Below are 20,804 nucleotides of genomic sequence, written 5' to 3' on the forward strand. Positions count from 1 at the left end.
AAAAAGTGGTAAAAAAAAAAAAAAAAAAAAAAAAAAACACATTTTAGTAAAACCAATACCTTCTCAGCTTCGCATCGAAGCTAAAAATTAAATTGATTTAAAATGTTTTCAAAAATTAGTTTTTCTATACAAAATATTAGCTGATATAGGACATAGTGTACATATGTGGGAATCATATTCAAAACCCCTCCAAAGCCAAAATTATTTTTAATGTTCATTTTAATATTCATGATCAATATATTCTTAATTTATATTTTTAAATTTATAGAGCATAAACTTCTTAATATCATAAGGAAGTATATCTATTAATCATGCACTTTTATATGCAAAAAAATAACATCAAATTCAAGACCTAATAATTCACACTACATGTTAAAAATACTAAACATTTGTATTTCAAATATCACGGATAAAATATATTCAAGTACATTTTGTAAAAATATTTTTAAAAAGTATTTCAAATACTTTACAGTATTCACAGACTACATTTTAAGCGTAGAGCGGTTAAATTTTTTTTTTTTTTTTTGAGAGAGAGTAAGCCTAGTTTTTATTACAAATTTAGTTGTGTTCATTTATTACAAAAAAATCTAAATCTTATTCTTGTTTCTGTGGTTATATTTTGTATACTAAAATAAATAATTTTCGATCAACAAGTCAAAGAAATTTATTTGAAATGATAAAACTAAAGATAATCATAACTTTATTCATTAACTATCAAACATGTTTTTCCAACGCTATCTTTAACATTATTAATAAAGGTTTTTATAATACATTATATGTAAATATAACTTGGGTCTTATATAAGTAGTTAATAAGTGGGGTCCATAGAAATAATATAAATAGTAATATGGTCACTAGGGTGGGCCTAAAAAATCGAATGTCTTTTTAATTCGATGCGAAGCTGAAAAGGTATTGGTTTTACTATGATGTATTTTTTTTTTTTTGTGTGTGTCTGTTACCACTTTTTCTCAGCTCTCACCGAACTTATTTCTTTCAACGATACGTCAAAAGATCACAAATCGTATCTAGTCGAAGACATTACCCTTCAAAATTGAAAAAATTTCCCTCGTTCCCCGTAAATGGGGGAAACCTCCAAAAAAATTACAAATTTAAAAATCGCTAATTTTCGAAATTTTTTCAATTTTTTTTACTAAAAACTGCCGTAACTTTTTCAAAAATGAACATATGAATATAACTTTTTTTTTTATAGATGCTTGAAGTATNTATGGATCAATATAATTCTTTTTTTTGTAGATGCATGATGTCTTTACCTATCATTTGGTATATTTTTTTTATAAATCTGACTTTTTACCTGCCTACAGGGGGGGATTCAAAATGACAACTTTTTCACAAAAAATTGACTTTTTCAACTTAAATTTTGAAAGTATTCCGGAAAATCTGACACTTTTCTATATATATTAAATTAAAGCTAATGTAATCTACTTTATTATGTAAAAAAAAATTTTGGACTTTGTTTTGTCTTCACGGTGAAAATGGCTACCAAATGCTATTATTGTGTGAAAATTTTCAATTTTATTTTTTACATTTTTAACTTTATAATGCTATAACTTATTGAAAAGTGTATTGATCAATATAATTTTTTTATGGAAAATACTATTTTTTAATAATCCCTTGTTCATTTGACAAACTTTATCTTAATCAGGATATTAATAAGGAACTAGCAGTTTATGATGCTTTTGGAATAATCCACCAATTTTTAAAATTAAACACTATCTAAAGATTTGCATCGAAGCGTTTTTTTTTTATAGTGATTTTAATCACTGTCAGATATCATTATACTTGATCCAACTATGCCGCGACCCCCCTGTGCTAGGTTTTTTTGATTAACTTTGAATTATGAAAGTAAAACTCAAATAAAGGAAATTTTACAAGAAATTCAAAAATAATAAGTTCAATGTAGTTTACTTAATAAATAGCCCTCAAAAACACTACATACAGTAAAAAACATGTAAAAGTCTTAAAAATATGTTATAATGGATTTTGTTGATTTTTATTTATTTATTTTCATTTTATTCTTTGAAAAACGCATATTCGTTTGACAAAAGGTTCTAAAAGTTTTTTATGCCAAATACGATAATATTATTAGATTTATTATTTTATGGACAGTTAATTAATGATTAATTACAAATCTAACAAAATTTATTGTATTATTACATTTTGTCGTATTACTATATCAATTTTGGTTGACTGAATTGCTTTAAGATAGTTCCAATTGTATTATCATTAAATATTAGCATATTTTTGAAAGTAATATTAAATAAATGATAGAACAAGAACTTCATAATAGTGAAAAAGACATAATAGTCAATTTTTTCATAAACCAGGTGCTATTCATGATCCTCGATGGATGGCCAAGCCCATTTATAGCCTCAAAATATATATATATTTAAAGACGATTTCAAACTTAATAGCAGAGAAACACAAGGATTACGCGATGTTTGTTTGTTTTTGGTACTAGTTTATGTTAAATCAATGTTTACAGCAATTTCGGCGGTTGCAGCACCATATAATGATTTGAATTTTGTTAAAAAATTATACAACTATAATAATATAATAGACAGTGAAATACCTCAAATTGAGCTTTCTAAATTTATAAATCACTTATGGTACTTAAGTCTACAATCCATGGGCCTGGCATTTTTTGATAATAAAATAGATGTTAATATTAAAAAAAAATTTAATTCAACGTCAAGTCAGACATCGAAACATCTGAAATTAAACAAATCCGATATAGCCGATTTTGTAAAAAAAGATATTGAATATTTTGTATCAAAAGAAACATTAGATTTTTAAAACTTTTAATCTGAACATTGATTTTTTGATAATTGATCCATCATTTTGGAGTGCGAACAATAGTTACATAAATGCTTTACATACTATAAGCAAATTACGAGTCGTTAATGATACAGCCGAGCGTGGGATTAAATTGATCGAAGACTACAACAATATATTAACTACAAATGAAGAGCAGAAACATTACGTTTTACAAATAATAAGTGATTATCAGAAAAAATTTCCTAATTGTAAAAAAAGTACATTAACAAAAAATACTTTGTAATTTAATGTAATTCAATTTTCTACTTCAATTATTGTGTAAAATATTTTGTTTTAAAGTTATTATTATTTTAAACAAAATAAATTAAAAATTGTTAATAACAAGTAAAATATTTTATAAAAAAAATTATGTTATAATAAAATCAGATTTGTTTTCTAAGATATAATTAACATTCAGATCATACACTTGCAGGGATATCTCAATTAGATATAATTTAGTGGTAAAAAAGTATTAATCAAAAAGCTCAACTTATAACCAAAACATAAATTATTTTCTTTAATCGAAAAATGTAATATAGTTGATATAGTAATACGACAAAATGTAATAATACAATAATTTTGTTAGGTTTGTAATTAATCATTAATTAACTGTCCATAAAATAATAAATCTAATATTATCGTATTTGGTATAAAAAATTAAACTTTTAGAACCTTTTTTTAAACGAATATGCGTTTTCCAAAGAATAAAATGAAAATAAATAAGTAAAAATCAACAAAATCCATTATAACATATTTTTAAGACTTTTACATGTTTTTTATTGTGTGTAGTGTTTTTGTGGGCTACTTATTAAGTAAACTACATTGAAGTTATTAGTTTTGAATTTCTTGTAAAATTTTCTTTATTTGAGTTTTACTTTTATAATTCTAAGTTAAGCAAAAAAAAAGTTATGAGACATAGATCAGATATTTCTATGAAATTTGCCTCTTCAACTCAACTTAATAGGCCCGGGGGCACAGGTTAACCTTTAAGGATCGGTCCCAAATTTTGCACAGCTCATTTTTTTGACTATTAAAAAAAAATTAAGTGGTAGCGTAAAAAAAAAAAGACATTCGATTTTTGAGGGCCACCCTAATGGTCACGCAATTAATTATTCAGTCAATGCCTTAACGCTGATGTCCAGCTGCGCTTTTTACTGTTGGTTCCCCACTAGGTGACCATACTTTAACAGTGATACACCCTTTGTCCCTTACTGGGTCCTTCAGCCATAATGAAGTTGCATTAGGTCTACAGCCTGTGTAAAAATTCTATCAAATCATTATAAGGTAGAAAGGCTAAGGAGATAATGATAATTTAGAATACTATAAAAGTATTTAAATACTTAAAATATATGCTAATTGAAATTTGTATAAATAAAAATTCATAAATATTTTTATTTTTATATGTTATCTTGAAATTTAAAATTAATAATTACTTTAGAATTAAGAATTTCCCTAAGAAAATTTTGTAAGGTTACCTTGAAATCTGGTGTCTCAGGAATAAGAATCCCTTCTCTAAACCATTGTATAGATGGTGTTGGTTGACCAGTCACCTGAGTACGAAATTGTGCAGAACTACCTTCAGGTACAATAACATCCCCCATAGGACTTAATGTAGGGGCTTCATCCTGATTTTCAGGTACTGTAAAATTTTACTATTAATAAAATAAATCAATACTTATAAATTTATATTACTAAAATAACATTACCAATAACTTTTAAATCAGCAGACAACACTGCTTGACCACCAGAATTAGATACAAAACATTTGTAAGTTCCTTCATCTTCTGGAAATACTTCAGATATATGTAGAGCTACATTTTCACCATCATTTGTCATTCGGAAATATTTTGATGGTTTTATAACTTTATCACCCTTTTGCCATTTTACATTTATTGCTATAAAAAATTATACATATTATTTGATTTAATTATATTATTTCATTAAGAATATCTACATTTTATATTTTACTTACGGGGTTTACAAGATATTTTACAAGTAAATGTTACTGGTTGTCCCTCATGAATTACTTGACCAGACAATGGTTGTACTATAGTAGGAGCTTGTTCTTTACCAGTGGATTTTTCTTTAGGTTTTGACTTTTGTTCTAAAGGTTCAACAATTAATGGTGCTTCACATCTTGCTTCCCCAGAATTGTTGATAGCTACACACTCATATGACCCACTATCATCAGTAACTGTTTCCAGTATCAAAAGAGTATATTGATTATCTTCATCTAATGTCTTGTACCGGATATCCTGTGATATTTTTTTCCCATTCTAAAATTTAAAATTGTGAATATATAATAGATGCTAGCATTATAAAATAAGTTTAATTAATTATAGTTAATATTACTTTCAACCAATAAACATCTAAAGGCTTGTTGGCATTTATTTTCACATCAAATCTAGCAAGTTGTCCAGCTTTTACCATAGCTCCTTGTATAGTTGTAGAGAAACTTGGAGGTCCTGGACCTTTTCTACCAACCTGCCTACGCTCTTCAACAACTAAATTAGCACTGCATTTTGCTTTTCCGCCCCTGTTTTCTGCAATAACAGCAAAAATTCCTGAATCTTCCATAAAAACCTAAATGGTAATAAAATATTAGATTGTATAAAAAAAGTTAGTGAATAAATTTACTTGTCGTATAATTAAAACAGATTTTGTGCTAAATGTATGGATTTGAAAGTCGGGTGAATTTTGAATTAAGAAATCTTCTCTGTACCATTTAATTGTTGGTAATGGTTCTCCATCAAATTCAACTTCAAAACGTGCTTGATCTTGTTCAAATGCACGACAAGGTTGAATTTTCTTAGTAAATACTGGTGGTTTGCTTGGTTCCTTTAAGAATAAAAACAGATTATTTCTCATTAAATTTTATGTATAATGTTATATATAACTCTAGTAAGATAAAACTGTGCCACTATTTAACTTATAGTTTAATTCCATAAAATATCACAAAAAACAGTGGGTTCCAGGGTTTTATCTTGGAAAAAAATATACATAAGGAATTGCTTACTACCCCCTCCAAAATACATCTTAAACACATATTTATTTTTATTATGAGGGGTTCTATTCCCATACCCTCTGTGAGAAATCCCACAACAAAAACAGGCAAAATTTTTTTATTTCCTGTCAGATATTGTATCTACATAAGGTAAACCATTTGTAATCAACTATTTTAGAAACTTGGAAGCTGGGAATTAAGTAAGACTTTTCCATTAAATTAGATAGCATAATGAAAAAGCTCTTGCCTAAACTATAAGTACACCCATTCACTAGCATATTTCCTTTAGTTTTCAAATTTTTGTTTTTTTTATTAATTTTACTTACTACTTTTCCTTTAACAACTCTTTCTTGTGTATTCCCACTATGTTCCATTTCAGTTGTTTCAATAGAAGTAATTTTTCTATTAATTTCTTTATTATCTTTTATCTAAATTAATTTATTATTATTATTTTAAGTACGTAGTACTAAGTATGAATATTAAGTATGAAATTATAAACATTTATTAAATGAAAAATTATAAAAACATACTTCTTTTTGAGTTTGTTTTTGTTTGGCTACATGTATTTCTTTTCCATGCACTGATGATTCTGATGGATCTGTTGGAATCTGAGTATTATCAGGACAAATTTTAAGAGTTTTTGTTTGCCATGGCATTAATTCTTCTTTTTTCTCTTTTACTCTAATATAATTAAAGAATATATTTAAAAATTAGAATAATAAAATATTAATTTTTTCTTTTAATATTACTTAATTAATTAATTAAATTTATAACTTAATTCATAATAATAAAAACTTACAATGATGCTTCATAATCATGAATTTGCCCTTTAGATTTATTAATAATTTTTTCTCCTGGAATTTCAATTTGATGCGATGCTTCTCGAATTTTTGTTTCTTTTATAATTTGATCTCCTTCTAACTATAAATATTATTTAAAAAATATATAATTATTTAAATTTTTAATTTCTTCATAAAATAAATAAATAAGAGTAAATATTCACAATAAGATAGTTTTATATTATTTTGAAATAACAGAAACTTAATTTTTTTGCACAATTATAATTAGAACATTTTGTAAGAATATTTACATACCTTGCTTAATTTACTATAAAATTCCTCATTTTTCTTTTGTTTTACAGTTTCTGTCCATTCTGGCTTTGGTTCACTCAATTGCTTTAGTTTTATATGTTCTCCAACTGCTGACACCACAATATTGCCATAATCAGCTTGTTGGACATTAGTTGCTCTCTCTGTGAATACCTTTTCCAATTCATTCTCTTTGAGATCTTTTTGATACTGAACCAAATCAGAGTCATACCATGCTGAACATATATATAATTGAGTCATATTTTTTTTAAATAAAAAGTATAAATTATAAATATAGCAATTATTATTAAATGTGCCAAGCAAAATAAGAATATAAATGAAAATACAAATAAATTAATTTACATGAAAAAGAGTTTCTTGTTAATTGATAAAACAAAATAAATATAAGACATACTGTTAGTAATATTTCTCTTAAACAGTCTAAAAACTTTAAATAGAATTAATTTAGCAAGTAAAATAGAACAAAAAAAATATTGAAATCAGTTTATAATTTGTTTATTATTATAATTTATAAATAGAATATTGCAATGATTTCCAATGATACCACAACTAAGTTCAGTGGAGCCTAAAACTAATCAAAATAAAAATCTTTAAGTTTTATCTTCAAAATATAAGGTTTTTCAATGTCGCCCACTAATATTTATTTGAATAAAAAATAAACATCACAAGATTTCTCGTAAATTTATTATATGAGTAGAGTGGCCACTTAATTTGTTTTTTTTTTTTAATGACGTTTACCCCAAATAACAAAATTATATTTGAGTGTTACCAACTATATTTTACTTCAAATTAAAATTGAATTTCATGGTATGGTATTTTTAATTTTAATGAGTCTCTATACTAATATTCATATGAAAACTATGCAATTCATACATTAAGATATTTGTGAATTTTTAAGATAGAAACTTTATTAAAATTTAAAATGAAAAAAATGAATGATAGTTTATCAGTTTGAAAATTTTGTGGAAAATACTGCAGTAATGTTTACTTTTTATTTGAATAAATATTAGCAAAGAAACACTGGAAAATCCTAATTTTAAAGTTAAAATATTAAGAACTTTGGTTTTTTTATCTTAGGTTCCATTGAATATTGTTACATTATCATTAATAACTATTTATCTGTAAATAAAATTGAAAGAAAATAAAATTAATATTAAGAAAAAAATACCTGTTTCTATACTCCAATATACGCAGAACCGTAGACAATTAACAGAAGCTATGAAGACATCCTCTTGACAAGCTAGTTTAGCAGGTTAGCAAAGCAAAACAGGAATAAAGGATAAAATGGAACTTAGCAGTGTGATAAAAATGGTTTTTATGTGATTGTAAGAAAATGTGCTGATTATTATTAAAATTGTATTTAAGCTACATACTTAATATTGCTATATATAACACTATTAATTTTATAATATTTTGATAATGTCACCACAAGGTGGAATTATTAGTTAAATAAAAATAGTCCACTATTTTCATATATTATTAAAAAGCATTTGTAATTGTGTAATGATTATGTAAAATAATCATTATTTACAATTCAATACTTACGTCTCGGTGAATTTTTCAACACTCCTCTATAATCATCATGTCTAGATTTGACAACTAGCATAGTTTCAACACGTGTTTCACCTATTGAATTTCTAGCAATAACTTCCACTTTTCCATGATCATACTGTCTTGTTTTAGGTATATCTAGATGCCACATTCCATCATAATTCAATTTATAACGCATACCCTGAATGATAAATTGCTTTTAAGTTTTTTAAAATATTATGTTATATAATTAAAAAAAATATACATTAACAACTGTATTTCCATTGACAAGCCACATAACTCGTGGTCTAGGAAATCCAGTAACTCTGCAACAAAATCTAGCCCAATCTCCTTCACACACAGTAACAGATTCAGGTTTACTAACAAATTGAGGAGGCTCTCTACGTTTTTCTTCTTCTTCTTTTTCTTCAGGTAATCTGAATTCAGATAATTAAAAGTACATAAACAATAAATTTGTATTCTAATAATTATTAACATGTACCATCATAAAACACTCTAAGATTTTTGAAAATTTACTTACACTTGCCATGAAGCTTCCATTTCACGAATTTTTTCAATACTCTTCATTCCTTTAGGAAGTTGAGACTCATATATAATACCAGGTTTTCCAGAAGTTTTAATGATGGCTTTTGTTTCATCTTGGCCATATAAATTGGAAGCTCTACAGACATATTCTCCACTATCCTCAGGGTAAATCCAATCAAAATTCATTGCCACATATCCAAAATCATAGATTGGATTAAATCGGTTCTCTAATTAAAATATAAATAAATGTTTTATTTTTCATAAAATATAGAAAGTAAAAGTTAACATACTATGTCTTAATGGTTTTCCATTAAGGAACCATTCAACCTTCATATTAGGGTCACCAACTGGAGCAAGTTGACATTCAAATTTAGTAGATTCCATTTCAACTAATGATAATTGATCTTTTAATTGGCTAACAAACCTAATTATTAAAAAAACAAAATTACATGTTTAAAATGGTGGCACAACAATGGTTGCTAATGATAAAATATTTATTGACTCATTTTTTAATGTGTAACGTCATTACAAAAGTTTTGTTAAATTAAATAAAGAAAAATCGAAATTCAATTATCAAGATTTTATGGTACTGAAATCTATTTAATATTCTTTTCCTTTAATTTTATAATATTGTTTCATGAAAATAAAAATGCTATATAAAAAATAATAGCCTTAGAAAAGCCAGTTTTTTTTTATAAATTCTAATTATTTTAAACATTTTTAAAATTTGTGCTTTACTCTGTATGTCTTATTATAATTATAATTAATTTCCTTAAGTTAATTTCATATAAAATATAATGGTTCTAAAGTGAAAAGGATACTCTGTATTCTTAACTATAGAATATTTTTTTTCCCTATAACTGATTTAAATTAACTCATAAAAGTTAAGAGTTTATTAAAGATTATTTCAAAATATGTTTTTAAGAACAAAAAATGATGAATATTTACCTTGGAGGTTGTTTCTTTTCTAGTTCATACAAATCATCTTCAGTTAAATGTATCTCAGATGTATACTTTTTAATAGCTGCTTCCATTTGAGTTAATGCTTCTGATTTTTTCATACCTTTGGGTACTTGATTTTGTAGCAGAATAGTTGGAAGCTCTATTATAAAATCATGAAAAACAATATTTAAAAGTATATATCTAAAAAATTATCTTTGATATTTTTATAAAATAAATTACTAACTATTTTAACTAAGGCTTAAATTTCGAGTCAAAATAAGTTCTTACACTAAATATATCATAATATATATTTTTTAGGTACAGTTATTATCAAAAACATAATCTTCAATAAAATTTCTAAATTTTATGTTATTTCTAACTAATTCTACACGAAATAGTAAAGTTAGCGAAATACCACCTATCAATATGTTTAAAATGTATAATATTTGAGCTTACGTTTACAAGTAACTATAGCTTTAGTGATGGCTTCACCATGGTCATTAATAGCTCTACAAACATATTCTCCAGAATCTTCAGCATACATAGATAAAATATCCAAAGAAACAAATCCCAAATCAAACAATGATTTATATCTATGTCCAGAAGGTAAAAGTTTACCATTTCTGTACCATTCTACTCTAAGTTTTGGGTCATTCTTTGGTTCTACTTTTGTTTCAAAGTGTACTGAACTAGCTTCCTCAACCGTAGCTGATTCAATCTGTAAATAGTTAGTCAATCAAATAATTAATGATTTATAAAAATTAAATAAATGTTTAACAGAAATTAAAAAACAACATATTATTAAATAATGAATCATTTTTAAGCCAATTATGGTACTAAAATAACACATAAAATAAATTATTTTGGAAATAAAATTTTACAGTTTTTCAGAAATACTTAGATATTGTAATTATCAAATATGATTTTTTTAAATAATAGTTACTTGAAAACTGAAAAAGTTTTCTTTATATTTGACTTAGTCTATTTATTCTGAGTATCATAAAGTTATACACTTATTACTGAGTGTTACACATTAGTAAACTGAGGAAAAAATATGCCAGTGGACTGATAATCAAACCTAGATACATTATCTGGAAAAGCACTCACTTAGAAGGTGAGAGATTTTCCATTATCTACTTGATAGCCACACATAGTCCCCATTTTTTCCCTTAATTAAGTCCCTTAATTGATTGATAAAATAAGTTCAAAAAAAAAAAAAGATACCTGTGATAAAAATTTGGGGGGAACTGCTTCTATTTCATCTTTTTCGACTTTTTCTTGTATGGGTCCTTGCTCCAATGCTTTTAATTTCTCTCCACTCATTCCTTCTGGTAATTGTGAATCCAATATCACATTAAGTTTGGCAGAACATGTAAGTTTAGCTTTAGTAATTGCTGTTCCCCATTTGTTAGTGGCACGACAAATGTATTCACCCGAATCACGTGGATAAACATAATCCATATCTAAAGATATAAAACCAAAATCATGTATTACATGAACTCGGGAACCTGTAGCAAATGGTTTTCCATTAAAGAACCAATCAATTCGTAATGTTGGATCATTGACTGGTTCAACTCTACATTCAAAATGAACAGGTTTGGCTTCTTGAACATCTATTGCATCCTAAAAAATATACAATTCTCTAAGTCAATAAATTATTATAAAGCATTTTATAAAAAATATTACCTTAATATTTTCAATAAACTTAGGTGGATAAGGTGTTTCTTCTTCTGTCAAAATTTCTTCTTTTTTATACATATTTTCTTCAAGTTTTTGAATACTTTCAGTACCAGACCTAAATTTATTGGGTAACTGAGGTTCTAATACAATACCTTGACGACCTTTTACTTGTAATTTGCATGTAATGGTGGCTTCACCGTGTTTATTGGTAGCCTAAACAAACAATACAATTATTTTATGAAAATAGTAAATAATTATCAGAATATAATTAATTATTAATTATTTAATATTAAATATTTTCCATAAAAATTAATCTAATAATATCAATATACAAATTTTTATCATTTTGTGCATATTGTAAATTTATATGGAAATGTTTTGTATAGAATTTATTTCTAGGGGAGAAATGAATAGATTTGAATTTTATTTAGTTCTTAATAAGTAAATCTAGAATATTATTTCAATAAAAAATTAATGGTAATAATAAAAAGTCTAACTTATTGTTTTAATAAATAAATAATAATTGAAATATATTTATAAAAAAAAATTAATTTTTATTTATTTAAAAAAAATAATAAATAAATTATTCCCATTGCCTAACTATAAATAATTTCTAATTATTTCACAATACTGTTATTAAATAAAACAAACATAGAAAATCTTTATAATGTACCTTGCAAGTATAAACTCCAGAGTCTCTAATGTAAACACCAGCTACTTCAAGAATAACAAATCCAAAGTCATTGATTGTTTTAATACGTGAACCAGCTGATAGAACTTTGCCATTATGGAACCATGTGACAATCATACTAGGATCATTTGTAGGTAAAAGCCGACACTCAAAATGTGCTAAAGAATTTTCTGGTAAACTAAGATCTGCTGGTGTAGTAATAAACTCTGGGGCTTTTCCCAACTCATCTTCAGTTTCAATTGGACCTCTTGATTGTCCAAGTCCTTCAAGTTCAGCAATTTTGTCAATAGTACCTTCCATTCCTTTAGGAAGTTGAGATTCTACAATTATGCTTCTTTTTCCTTGAACTTTCATACTAGAAGTAGATACAGCTTCTCCAAAGTTATTAGTTGCACGACATGAATATTCTCCTGAATCTTCTGGATACACAGGAGATATTTCTAATATAACAAATCCAAATTCACAGAATGTCCTGAATCTAGATCCAGCTTTCAAGGGTTTACTATTCCAATACCATTCAACCTATCAAATTAATAGATTAAATATTTGAACACATTTAATAGCTATTATAATAAACTACCTTTAGATTTGGATCATTTATTGGTGTTAAACGACCTTCAAAATGAGCACTTTCACCTTCTCGTAAACTATCAATGTTTGAAAGAGGCTCTATAAACATTGGTGCCTGCCGTATTTCGACAGTTGCTCTTTCATCTTTAGAACGTATAGTTAAATCTTCAAGAGTTTGAATTTTCTCTAATCCTCCTTCCATACCTTGAGGTAATTGAGATTCCAATATAAGACTATTTTTTGATGAACAGCGTAAATTAGCTTTAGTTGCATCAGTTCCAACTTTATTTGAAGCTCTACATTCATATACACCAGAATTTTCTTCATAACAATAAAGTATATCTAAGATAACAATACCAAAATCATGAAATGTTCTAAATCGATGACCATGCTGCAACTTTTCACCATTAAAGAACCATTCAACCTAGAAATATATAATTATTTCAAAAATCATAAAACAAAGTACTGTGATTAAGCTTACAACAAGATTTGGATCATTAATAGGAGTAATACGAGCTTCAAAATGTGCACTTTGACCTTCTTTTAAATTGATTACATCAGTTATTTGACTAACAAATTTAGGTACTTCTTGAACAGGAGAGGATAGAATTCCTAAATTTTGATCAACAGGATTTTCAAGTTCTTGGATTCGAGCTAATGAACTAGGTTGCAATGAATCCAAATATACACCTCCTCTACCAAAGCATTGAATTGTAGCTTTTGTAACATCTTCACCATACCTGTGTAAATAGAAATATATGATTTTTAAATTAAATAAAAAAATTTATTACATGGATATATCCTCAAGCACTTCAAGCAAAAAAATTTAATTTTTGTAATTTTAGTAAATATTATACAGAGTAATTATTTTAACACTAGCCACTCAATTTCTCTTAAAATACTAATTTTAGCTTCAATGCGAAGCTGAGAAGGTATTAATTTTACTATATGGGTTTTTTTTTATTTTTTGTTTGTTATCAGTAATTGTATCTAGTTAAAGACATTACTCTCAAAAAATAAAAAAAAAAATTCAGTCGTTTCTCATAAATAGTAGAAATCTCTAAAAAAAATTACAAATTTAAAAATCGATAATTTTTTAAATTTTCACAATTTTTTTTACTTAAAACTGCCATAGCTTTTTAAAAAATAGATAAATAGAAACAATATATTCTTTATATATACATTAGGTATTTATCTTTCAATTAGTATACGTTTTTTTTTAGTTTGACCTTTTACCTGCCAACAGAAGGGTATTCAAAATAACAACTTTCTCACAAAAAATTAACTTTTGAAAGTATTCCAGAAATACTGACACTTTTATATATATCTTAAATTAAAGCTTATGTAATGTACTTTTATATGGAAATAAAAAATTTGACCTCTGAACTTGTCTTCATGGTGAAAATGACTACCATATTCAAAAATATGCTTTTTTAGTATTATAATTCTTGGTTTTATGTTTTGTATTTTTAACTTTATATTACTATAATTTTTCGAAAAATGTATGGATCAATACCATTTTTTTTTAAATCTGACCATTTTCTTTTATACAGAAAGCATATAACTATAAACATATGTTTAGAGACTAGTACTTTTTCAAATTAATTTTTGAAAATGTTCCTGAAATAATGATACTTTTATATACTTTTTACATCTTAAATTAAAGCTTATGAAATATACTTTACTATGAACAAAAAAAATTTGAACTCTGGACTTGTCTTCATGGTGGAAATGTCTACAGTATTTAAACATTTGCTATTTTTGTGTTATAATTTTCATTTTAAAATAACTTCAATTAGATTCAATAACTTGAATCTAAATTAAGAATCTCATCACTATAGTCTCCCTCATTTGAAGAAATTTCTTATTCATATTAAAATTATTTTACTATGTGATTTTTTTTTTTTTGTGGCTCTCATATATTTTCTCATCTTTAATTTGACCAAGTTTTTAATGGTACATCTAATGATCACAACTATTATCCAGTTAAAGATATTACCCTTAAAAATTGAAAAATAATCCCTTTTATCAAATAAAAAGTAGCATAACCAACTTTATCCATACAGACAATTAATATTATTAATTTTAATATTTTTAAAGTATTTATTGTCGACATAGGTTGGATTAATAGATAGATTTATAATAGATATAATAGACATAATAGATTTCAACACAAAATTAAATAACTTTTCCTTGTAATTTATTAATTCTTTAACTCTATTTGTGTGTGTTACTACCAGCCTATAATATTCCAAATTTATTGGTAACATGTTACTATATAAATCATTTTTAAAAAAAATGATTTTTAGTTTCACCTGAATTTAACATTGAATATTTACAATTATAATCAAATTTTATAATGTGCTCAATAAAATAGATTTTTTTAACAACATTTTAATTGGTTTTTTAGTTAAAATAAATCATAAAAATTAATTAAGTTTTGAATATTTCAATTGTAGAATCTTTTTAAACACCAAAAGTTACTAAGAATTAATTATTATAATTTCTATTTAAGTAATCTATTACAATAAAAATGCAAAAAAAATGTCGAGCTTTTCTGATAAATTTACTATAAATAGTAATTATAAAATTTCCTGACTGCATATTAATCTTAAAGATACAATTTTTTTAATTTTCATAAAATTTCCTATTTAATGATGTCAATTTCAAACTTGTAAATTGAGTCATGGTAAAAAATTCAACTTTTTTTTATGGTGAACTTTCAAAAAATCAATTTTAAAAGACCAAAAAAATAGGTTAAAAATGATGATGAAATGAAAATTTGCACTGATTATTTTTAACACATTAAAAATCAAAATCAGTAATAGTTTAAGAACAGTTTTTTATTGTTTTTAAAATTATTTTTTTATAATTTTTTTATAATTTTTTTACAAGTTTGTTGTATAAGTGACGAAATATACTACTTTATATTTTTTTGTTTTTTTCTTCATAAAAATTTAAATCTTAAATTATTAAATAATAATTTCATACTATATTTAAGTGCTATAATAAATATTTACTCATAAATTATACTTTTAAATCTAAGAACTACTAATCAGGATATAATTAAGGAAATAAGAGTTGATGTTGCTTTTGTAAATACTATCTACAGATTTGCATTGAAGCGTTTCTTATGATGGTGATTAATATCACGGTCATATATCATCTATACTTGTCTCAACTATTCCTTGTATATACTGTGCCGCGACCCCACTATAGCTTATAAAACAGAAAATAACCAGTCAATAAAAATGTTTGAACCAATGTTTCAGAAGGTATTAACAATGTTAAGTATTGATTGGAGATGAAATGCAGATGTTGCAATTTTTATCACTAAACATTTTTTGGCTTCACTCATTCTGACAAGATATAAAAGTCCAAAAGTTATCATTAAGTTGTTATTATTATACTATAAGCTAATTAATTATGTATGTTGCTGCTTGACAAATAAATCTGATACCCTTATGAGCTATAAAGAATGAATTCTCTGTGTAAATAATAACTGATAAATCGAGATACATATGTAACTAACATAAGCCAAAAATTCATTATTTTAAGAGAAATCTAGTGGCTAATGTTAAAAGAATCACTGTACATAGTTTTATCTCAACCAAAAAAATAAATATATATAATATACCATTCTCTAACTTTAAATGTATTTAAAATTAATAAAAACAAGATAATAGTGAAAGTTCAAAGTTTCTTACTTATTACTAGCTTTGCAGATATATTCTCCAGAATCGTGATTTTGCACATAAGCAATGTCCATAACAACAAAACCAAAATCAGAAATCATTTTAACCCTGTTTTTGTGCAGCAAAGGTTTGCCATTATGAAACCATTCAACTTTTAGATCAGGATCATTCATTGGTATTAAAGTACATTCAAAGTGTGCAGAATCACCATCTTTTAATCCAATTAGACTTTCAATTTGTGATGTGAATTTAGGTTTCTGACCATCTATTCTTTCAATGCACTCCAATGTTACACTGGTTTCAGCTGTACCATATTCATTGGTTGCTTTACAAGTATAGGTTCCAGTATCAGTTATCTTTGTACCAAGTATTTCGAGAACTACCATTCCAAAAGCATAAATTGTACGAATACGATGACCTAACATTAGAAGTATTTATTTAATACAAATTTGATATTAAAATTTTTTATTTAATACAGTTCACTTACTAGCTTCAATAACTTTTCCATTATAGAACCATTCAACAATCATTTTTTGATCACCAATAGGTATTAATGATGCTTCATAATGAGCAATTTCTCCTTCACTTAAAAACCCAAGATCTTTAAACTACAGAAGTAAAAAATAAATCAACCATATATAAATTCAAAAAAAATTAAATTAAAATTTTTTTACTTGTGATGTGAAAATAGGAGTATGCCCACTTTCTTTATCAATAATTCCTTGTTTTTGTTTATGCAAGGATTCCTCTAAATTTTGTATTTTTTCTAAACCTTCTTCTCCTTTAGGATGTTGTGTATGTTCAACTAATCCTTCTCTACTATTACAGTATACCGTAGTTGATGTATACGTTTCACCAGAATGATTGTATGCTTTGCAAGTATATACTCCTTGATCTCGTTCATAAACATCAGTAAGATCCAATGTAACAAATCCAAAATCATTATTTGTTTTAAATCGTGACCCTAAAAATGTTTTACACATATAAACTATACAGAAGGATAAATATTTAGTGGTGGATTTAACTAGTTTGCTGCTGTAAAAACTGAATAAACTGTCACCATCATACACATATTTTTTAATCTAAAACATAATATTTAAGCATAGGCGTAACAAGAGAGGGAGTAGGGAGATAGCCCCCAAAAATTTATAAAATGATTTATACTATAATAGAAACAGTTTATTAATTAGATAAAAAAAAATGAGAATTTAATATACTCTAGAATTTTTTGTAAAATATAATATTAGTAAAATAATAGAAAAATTTATAATGAACAAAACAGCAAATTTTGAAAAATGTATAATTTCCATTTCTCAACACTGATACTGCACTGATAGTAAGATACATACATGGTAGTAGGTTTTTGGAAGCATTGTTCAATAAATAATTTAAAATATTAGAATGCAGTAATTAGTAAATGCTATACTGTATTAATTATTAAATCAGGTAATATAATCTTAGGTAGAAAAATCTTTATTGGATCAGAACACAGACACAGTAATTAGTTGTAAACTAACTGACATAATTTTAGTCTACTTCATTATAATATTATAGGTTTTATCACAACATGGTAATTGGTCAAGTGCTAAATTGTGTTTAATGAGAAATTCATCAAGATTAAAATTATATTTTTATACAATGACACCATTAGTACATTTCAACATAAAAGTTAAAACACAATAACTAATGTATCGCTAAATTGTGTTGATTAACATTTTACTGAATTATTATTTTCTTGTGAGTCATTTTCTTTGCATCAATTGTAATATCATAACAAATTAATAATATTATAATACACATTTAAATTTTTTTATTAAATTATGGTCTTCAATATTTCTTAAATATTTATATCTGTTTTTAATTTTTTAATATCATTTAATTTTATGTATTACTTATGTGAGTATAAAAGAATAAGTGAAACATTTCAAATTATATACCTACATTCAAAAACTTAACAATATAAAACAAAACATTGAAAGATGTTTTAAAACTAAATAATTAGAACCTAGTACTCATCAGCGTTTTGTATAATTTTTAAATTACAAAGCATAGCATCAAGTCCATTTTTTTACTAGTTATTAAAAACTAGATGACCAAATCATTGGTCTAAATACATTTTTCAATAATTAATGCATTTCTTTCAGTTATAGTTATGTATAAAAAAAAAAATTTTGATAAAAAAACAAATTTTTCACTCTTGACTATTAGTCTACATTAAAAAATTCCCACCATAAGCACTAGCTTATTATGATTACTGGGAAATCTGATACTGAAAATAATATATATAATAGATTTACCTAAATCGAGTACTTTTCCATTAAAATACCATTCAATTTTTAAATTAGGATCATTTTTTGGTTCAACTTGTGCTTCTAAATGTAATACTGCACTTTCAACAAGTATAAATTCGACCTCTAATGGTACAACAAAAATAGGTTTTGGATATACAGTTTCTGGTAATGATTGTTGACGTTGATACTTGTGAGCTAAAGTATTTTCAACTTCCTGTACTTTTTCTAATCCAATTATACCTTGAGGGTGTTGAGTATCCAGATGTATTACTTGATTTCCTATGTATAATTTAATTTATATCATTGCAAAATTTGAATGTTAAAATTAATTTGAAAAAAAGAATTCTAAAAATTATGTGTCAATGACTTAGTAAAAACAAGAATGTATTCTTACAATACATTATTACAATATATCACAAACATAAAATAATTAGTTGGAAAATAATACTGTAATTTGAAAAAGTTGTTTTAACATTATTGATATTGTTAAGAGAATACCAGTATGCACTACTTTTTGAACTTGCAAATAATTAACTTATTATACATTATTTCTAATATCATTTAGTCCTAATAACTCCATATCTAAAATGGTTTTTGATATATAAAACCTATTTTGATATGTAAAGTCTGCTCTAACCTTTTTAAGCCACTATTGCTCTAAAAACAAGTTAGCTACTCCTTGAAATTTCTACTTTTTTTTGTTTATTGTATCATATTTTTCAAGAGTAATGAGCAAAATGAAAATAATGTTTAAAATCATTTCGTATGCTTCACATTCTTAGAAAGAAAAGCCCCGTGAATATTATTTGATATAATTATTTTTTACAAATTATACAAATATTTTAAAAAAAAAACACAGCTTTTAGATTCACATAAAACTAAACAAGTGCCTCTACTGTGATTATATATATATATGAAATATTTATTAAATACATTTTAAATTTTATATTAACGTTTTATCAGTAATGAGTTTAAAATTCCAAATACATACCTATACATTTGAGCGTTCCAGTTGTCATTGCAAATCCCTTAGTATTAGTAGCTCTACAAGTGTAAATTCCTGAGTCTTCAGTGCATGCTTGTTTAATATCTAATGTTACAAATCCAAAATCATAAGAAGGTTTAAACCTAGATCCAATTTGAAGTGGCAAGCCATTCAATAACCATTCTAAAAAATATAACATATATATTATGAATAAAATATTCATATACCATTAACCCTTTAAGAAGCATTATAGGTAAAAAAAATTCAATATCGAATTTGATTACTTAGTTAACTAGCATATTTTATCTTGGTTTCTAAGTTTTTAGCCATTAAAAATATAATTCATATTGCTACAGACCTATTTTCATAGTCGGATCTTTTGAGGGTTCCACTTGACATTCAAAATGAGCCTCATTCCCTTCTTTACATTCCCAGTTATTTAAATGTGATATAAAAACAGGGCTTTCATAAATAGGATCTGGACCTTCTGGACATTTAGCTTGAGGTTTTTCTAAAGCTTCAAGCCTGGGTAGTGAATCAGGATGTAATGAATTTGCTAAAAGCCAGTGACTATCTGCTATTTTTAGTGTACATGTTGACACAGCTTCGCCTAATAAATTTGTAGCTTTACATGTATAAATAGCTGAATCATCAGGTCTTAAGCTATTTATAGCTAATGTTACCAATCCAAAATCAAAAGTACTTCTAATTCTAGAACCTGCAATATCAAATTAATATAATAAAAATTGATCACTTGTGGCTAGTTAATTAAGTAAAATTAAAACTATATTAAAAATATTATTAATTTAAAAAAACTAAAAAATATTAAAAATATTAAACTCAAAAGCCACAAAAAAATTAATGAAAAGTCGCGGATACGTATTTCGGAAACAATGTTACCATTATCAACGCTAAACACATACTGA

At 25.4% G+C, this 20,804-nt stretch overlaps 1 protein-coding gene across 50 annotated transcripts in view; it reads right to left on the reverse strand.

Annotated features, from left to right (window-relative positions):
• LOC126904244 (titin) overlaps positions 1-20,804 on the reverse strand; it is a 130,847-nt gene that overhangs the window by 76,391 nt on the left and 33,652 nt on the right. For 49 of the 50 annotated variants that reach the window (XM_050683111.1, XM_050683109.1, XM_050683114.1 and 46 more), the window contains exons 36-62: positions 20,237-20,596; positions 19,885-20,061; positions 18,900-19,172; positions 17,277-17,566; positions 17,090-17,210; positions 16,615-17,020; positions 13,389-13,647; positions 12,918-13,331; positions 12,320-12,859; positions 11,653-11,859; positions 11,191-11,589; positions 10,423-10,684; positions 9,973-10,126; positions 9,315-9,448; positions 9,020-9,251; positions 8,744-8,915; positions 8,494-8,680; positions 8,117-8,188; positions 6,934-7,163; positions 6,639-6,760; positions 6,370-6,520; positions 6,166-6,267; positions 5,473-5,673; positions 5,188-5,418; positions 4,808-5,111; positions 4,542-4,730; positions 4,311-4,474 (exon numbers count right to left, since the gene is read on the reverse strand). In XM_050683111.1, the coding sequence (XP_050539068.1) occupies positions 4,311-4,474; positions 4,542-4,730; positions 4,808-5,111; positions 5,188-5,418; positions 5,473-5,673; positions 6,166-6,267; positions 6,370-6,520; positions 6,639-6,760; positions 6,934-7,163; positions 8,117-8,188; positions 8,494-8,680; positions 8,744-8,915; positions 9,020-9,251; positions 9,315-9,448; positions 9,973-10,126; positions 10,423-10,684; positions 11,191-11,589; positions 11,653-11,859; positions 12,320-12,859; positions 12,918-13,331; positions 13,389-13,647; positions 16,615-17,020; positions 17,090-17,210; positions 17,277-17,566; positions 18,900-19,172; positions 19,885-20,061; positions 20,237-20,596 (6,353 nt within the window). The remainder of the gene's footprint in view (positions 1-4,310; positions 4,475-4,541; positions 4,731-4,807; positions 5,112-5,187; positions 5,419-5,472; positions 5,674-6,165; positions 6,268-6,369; positions 6,521-6,638; positions 6,761-6,933; positions 7,164-8,116; positions 8,189-8,493; positions 8,681-8,743; positions 8,916-9,019; positions 9,252-9,314; positions 9,449-9,972; positions 10,127-10,422; positions 10,685-11,190; positions 11,590-11,652; positions 11,860-12,319; positions 12,860-12,917; positions 13,332-13,388; positions 13,648-16,614; positions 17,021-17,089; positions 17,211-17,276; positions 17,567-18,899; positions 19,173-19,884; positions 20,062-20,236; positions 20,597-20,804) is intronic. The other variant, XM_050683066.1, reaches the window with a different exon arrangement.

The sequence above is a fragment of the Daktulosphaira vitifoliae genome, unplaced genomic scaffold (assembly GCF_025091365.1).
Source record: "Daktulosphaira vitifoliae isolate Bord-2020 unplaced genomic scaffold, ASM2509136v1 Scaffold_4, whole genome shotgun sequence".
In the NCBI taxonomy this organism is placed as follows: Eukaryota; Metazoa; Arthropoda; class Insecta; order Hemiptera; family Phylloxeridae; genus Daktulosphaira; species Daktulosphaira vitifoliae.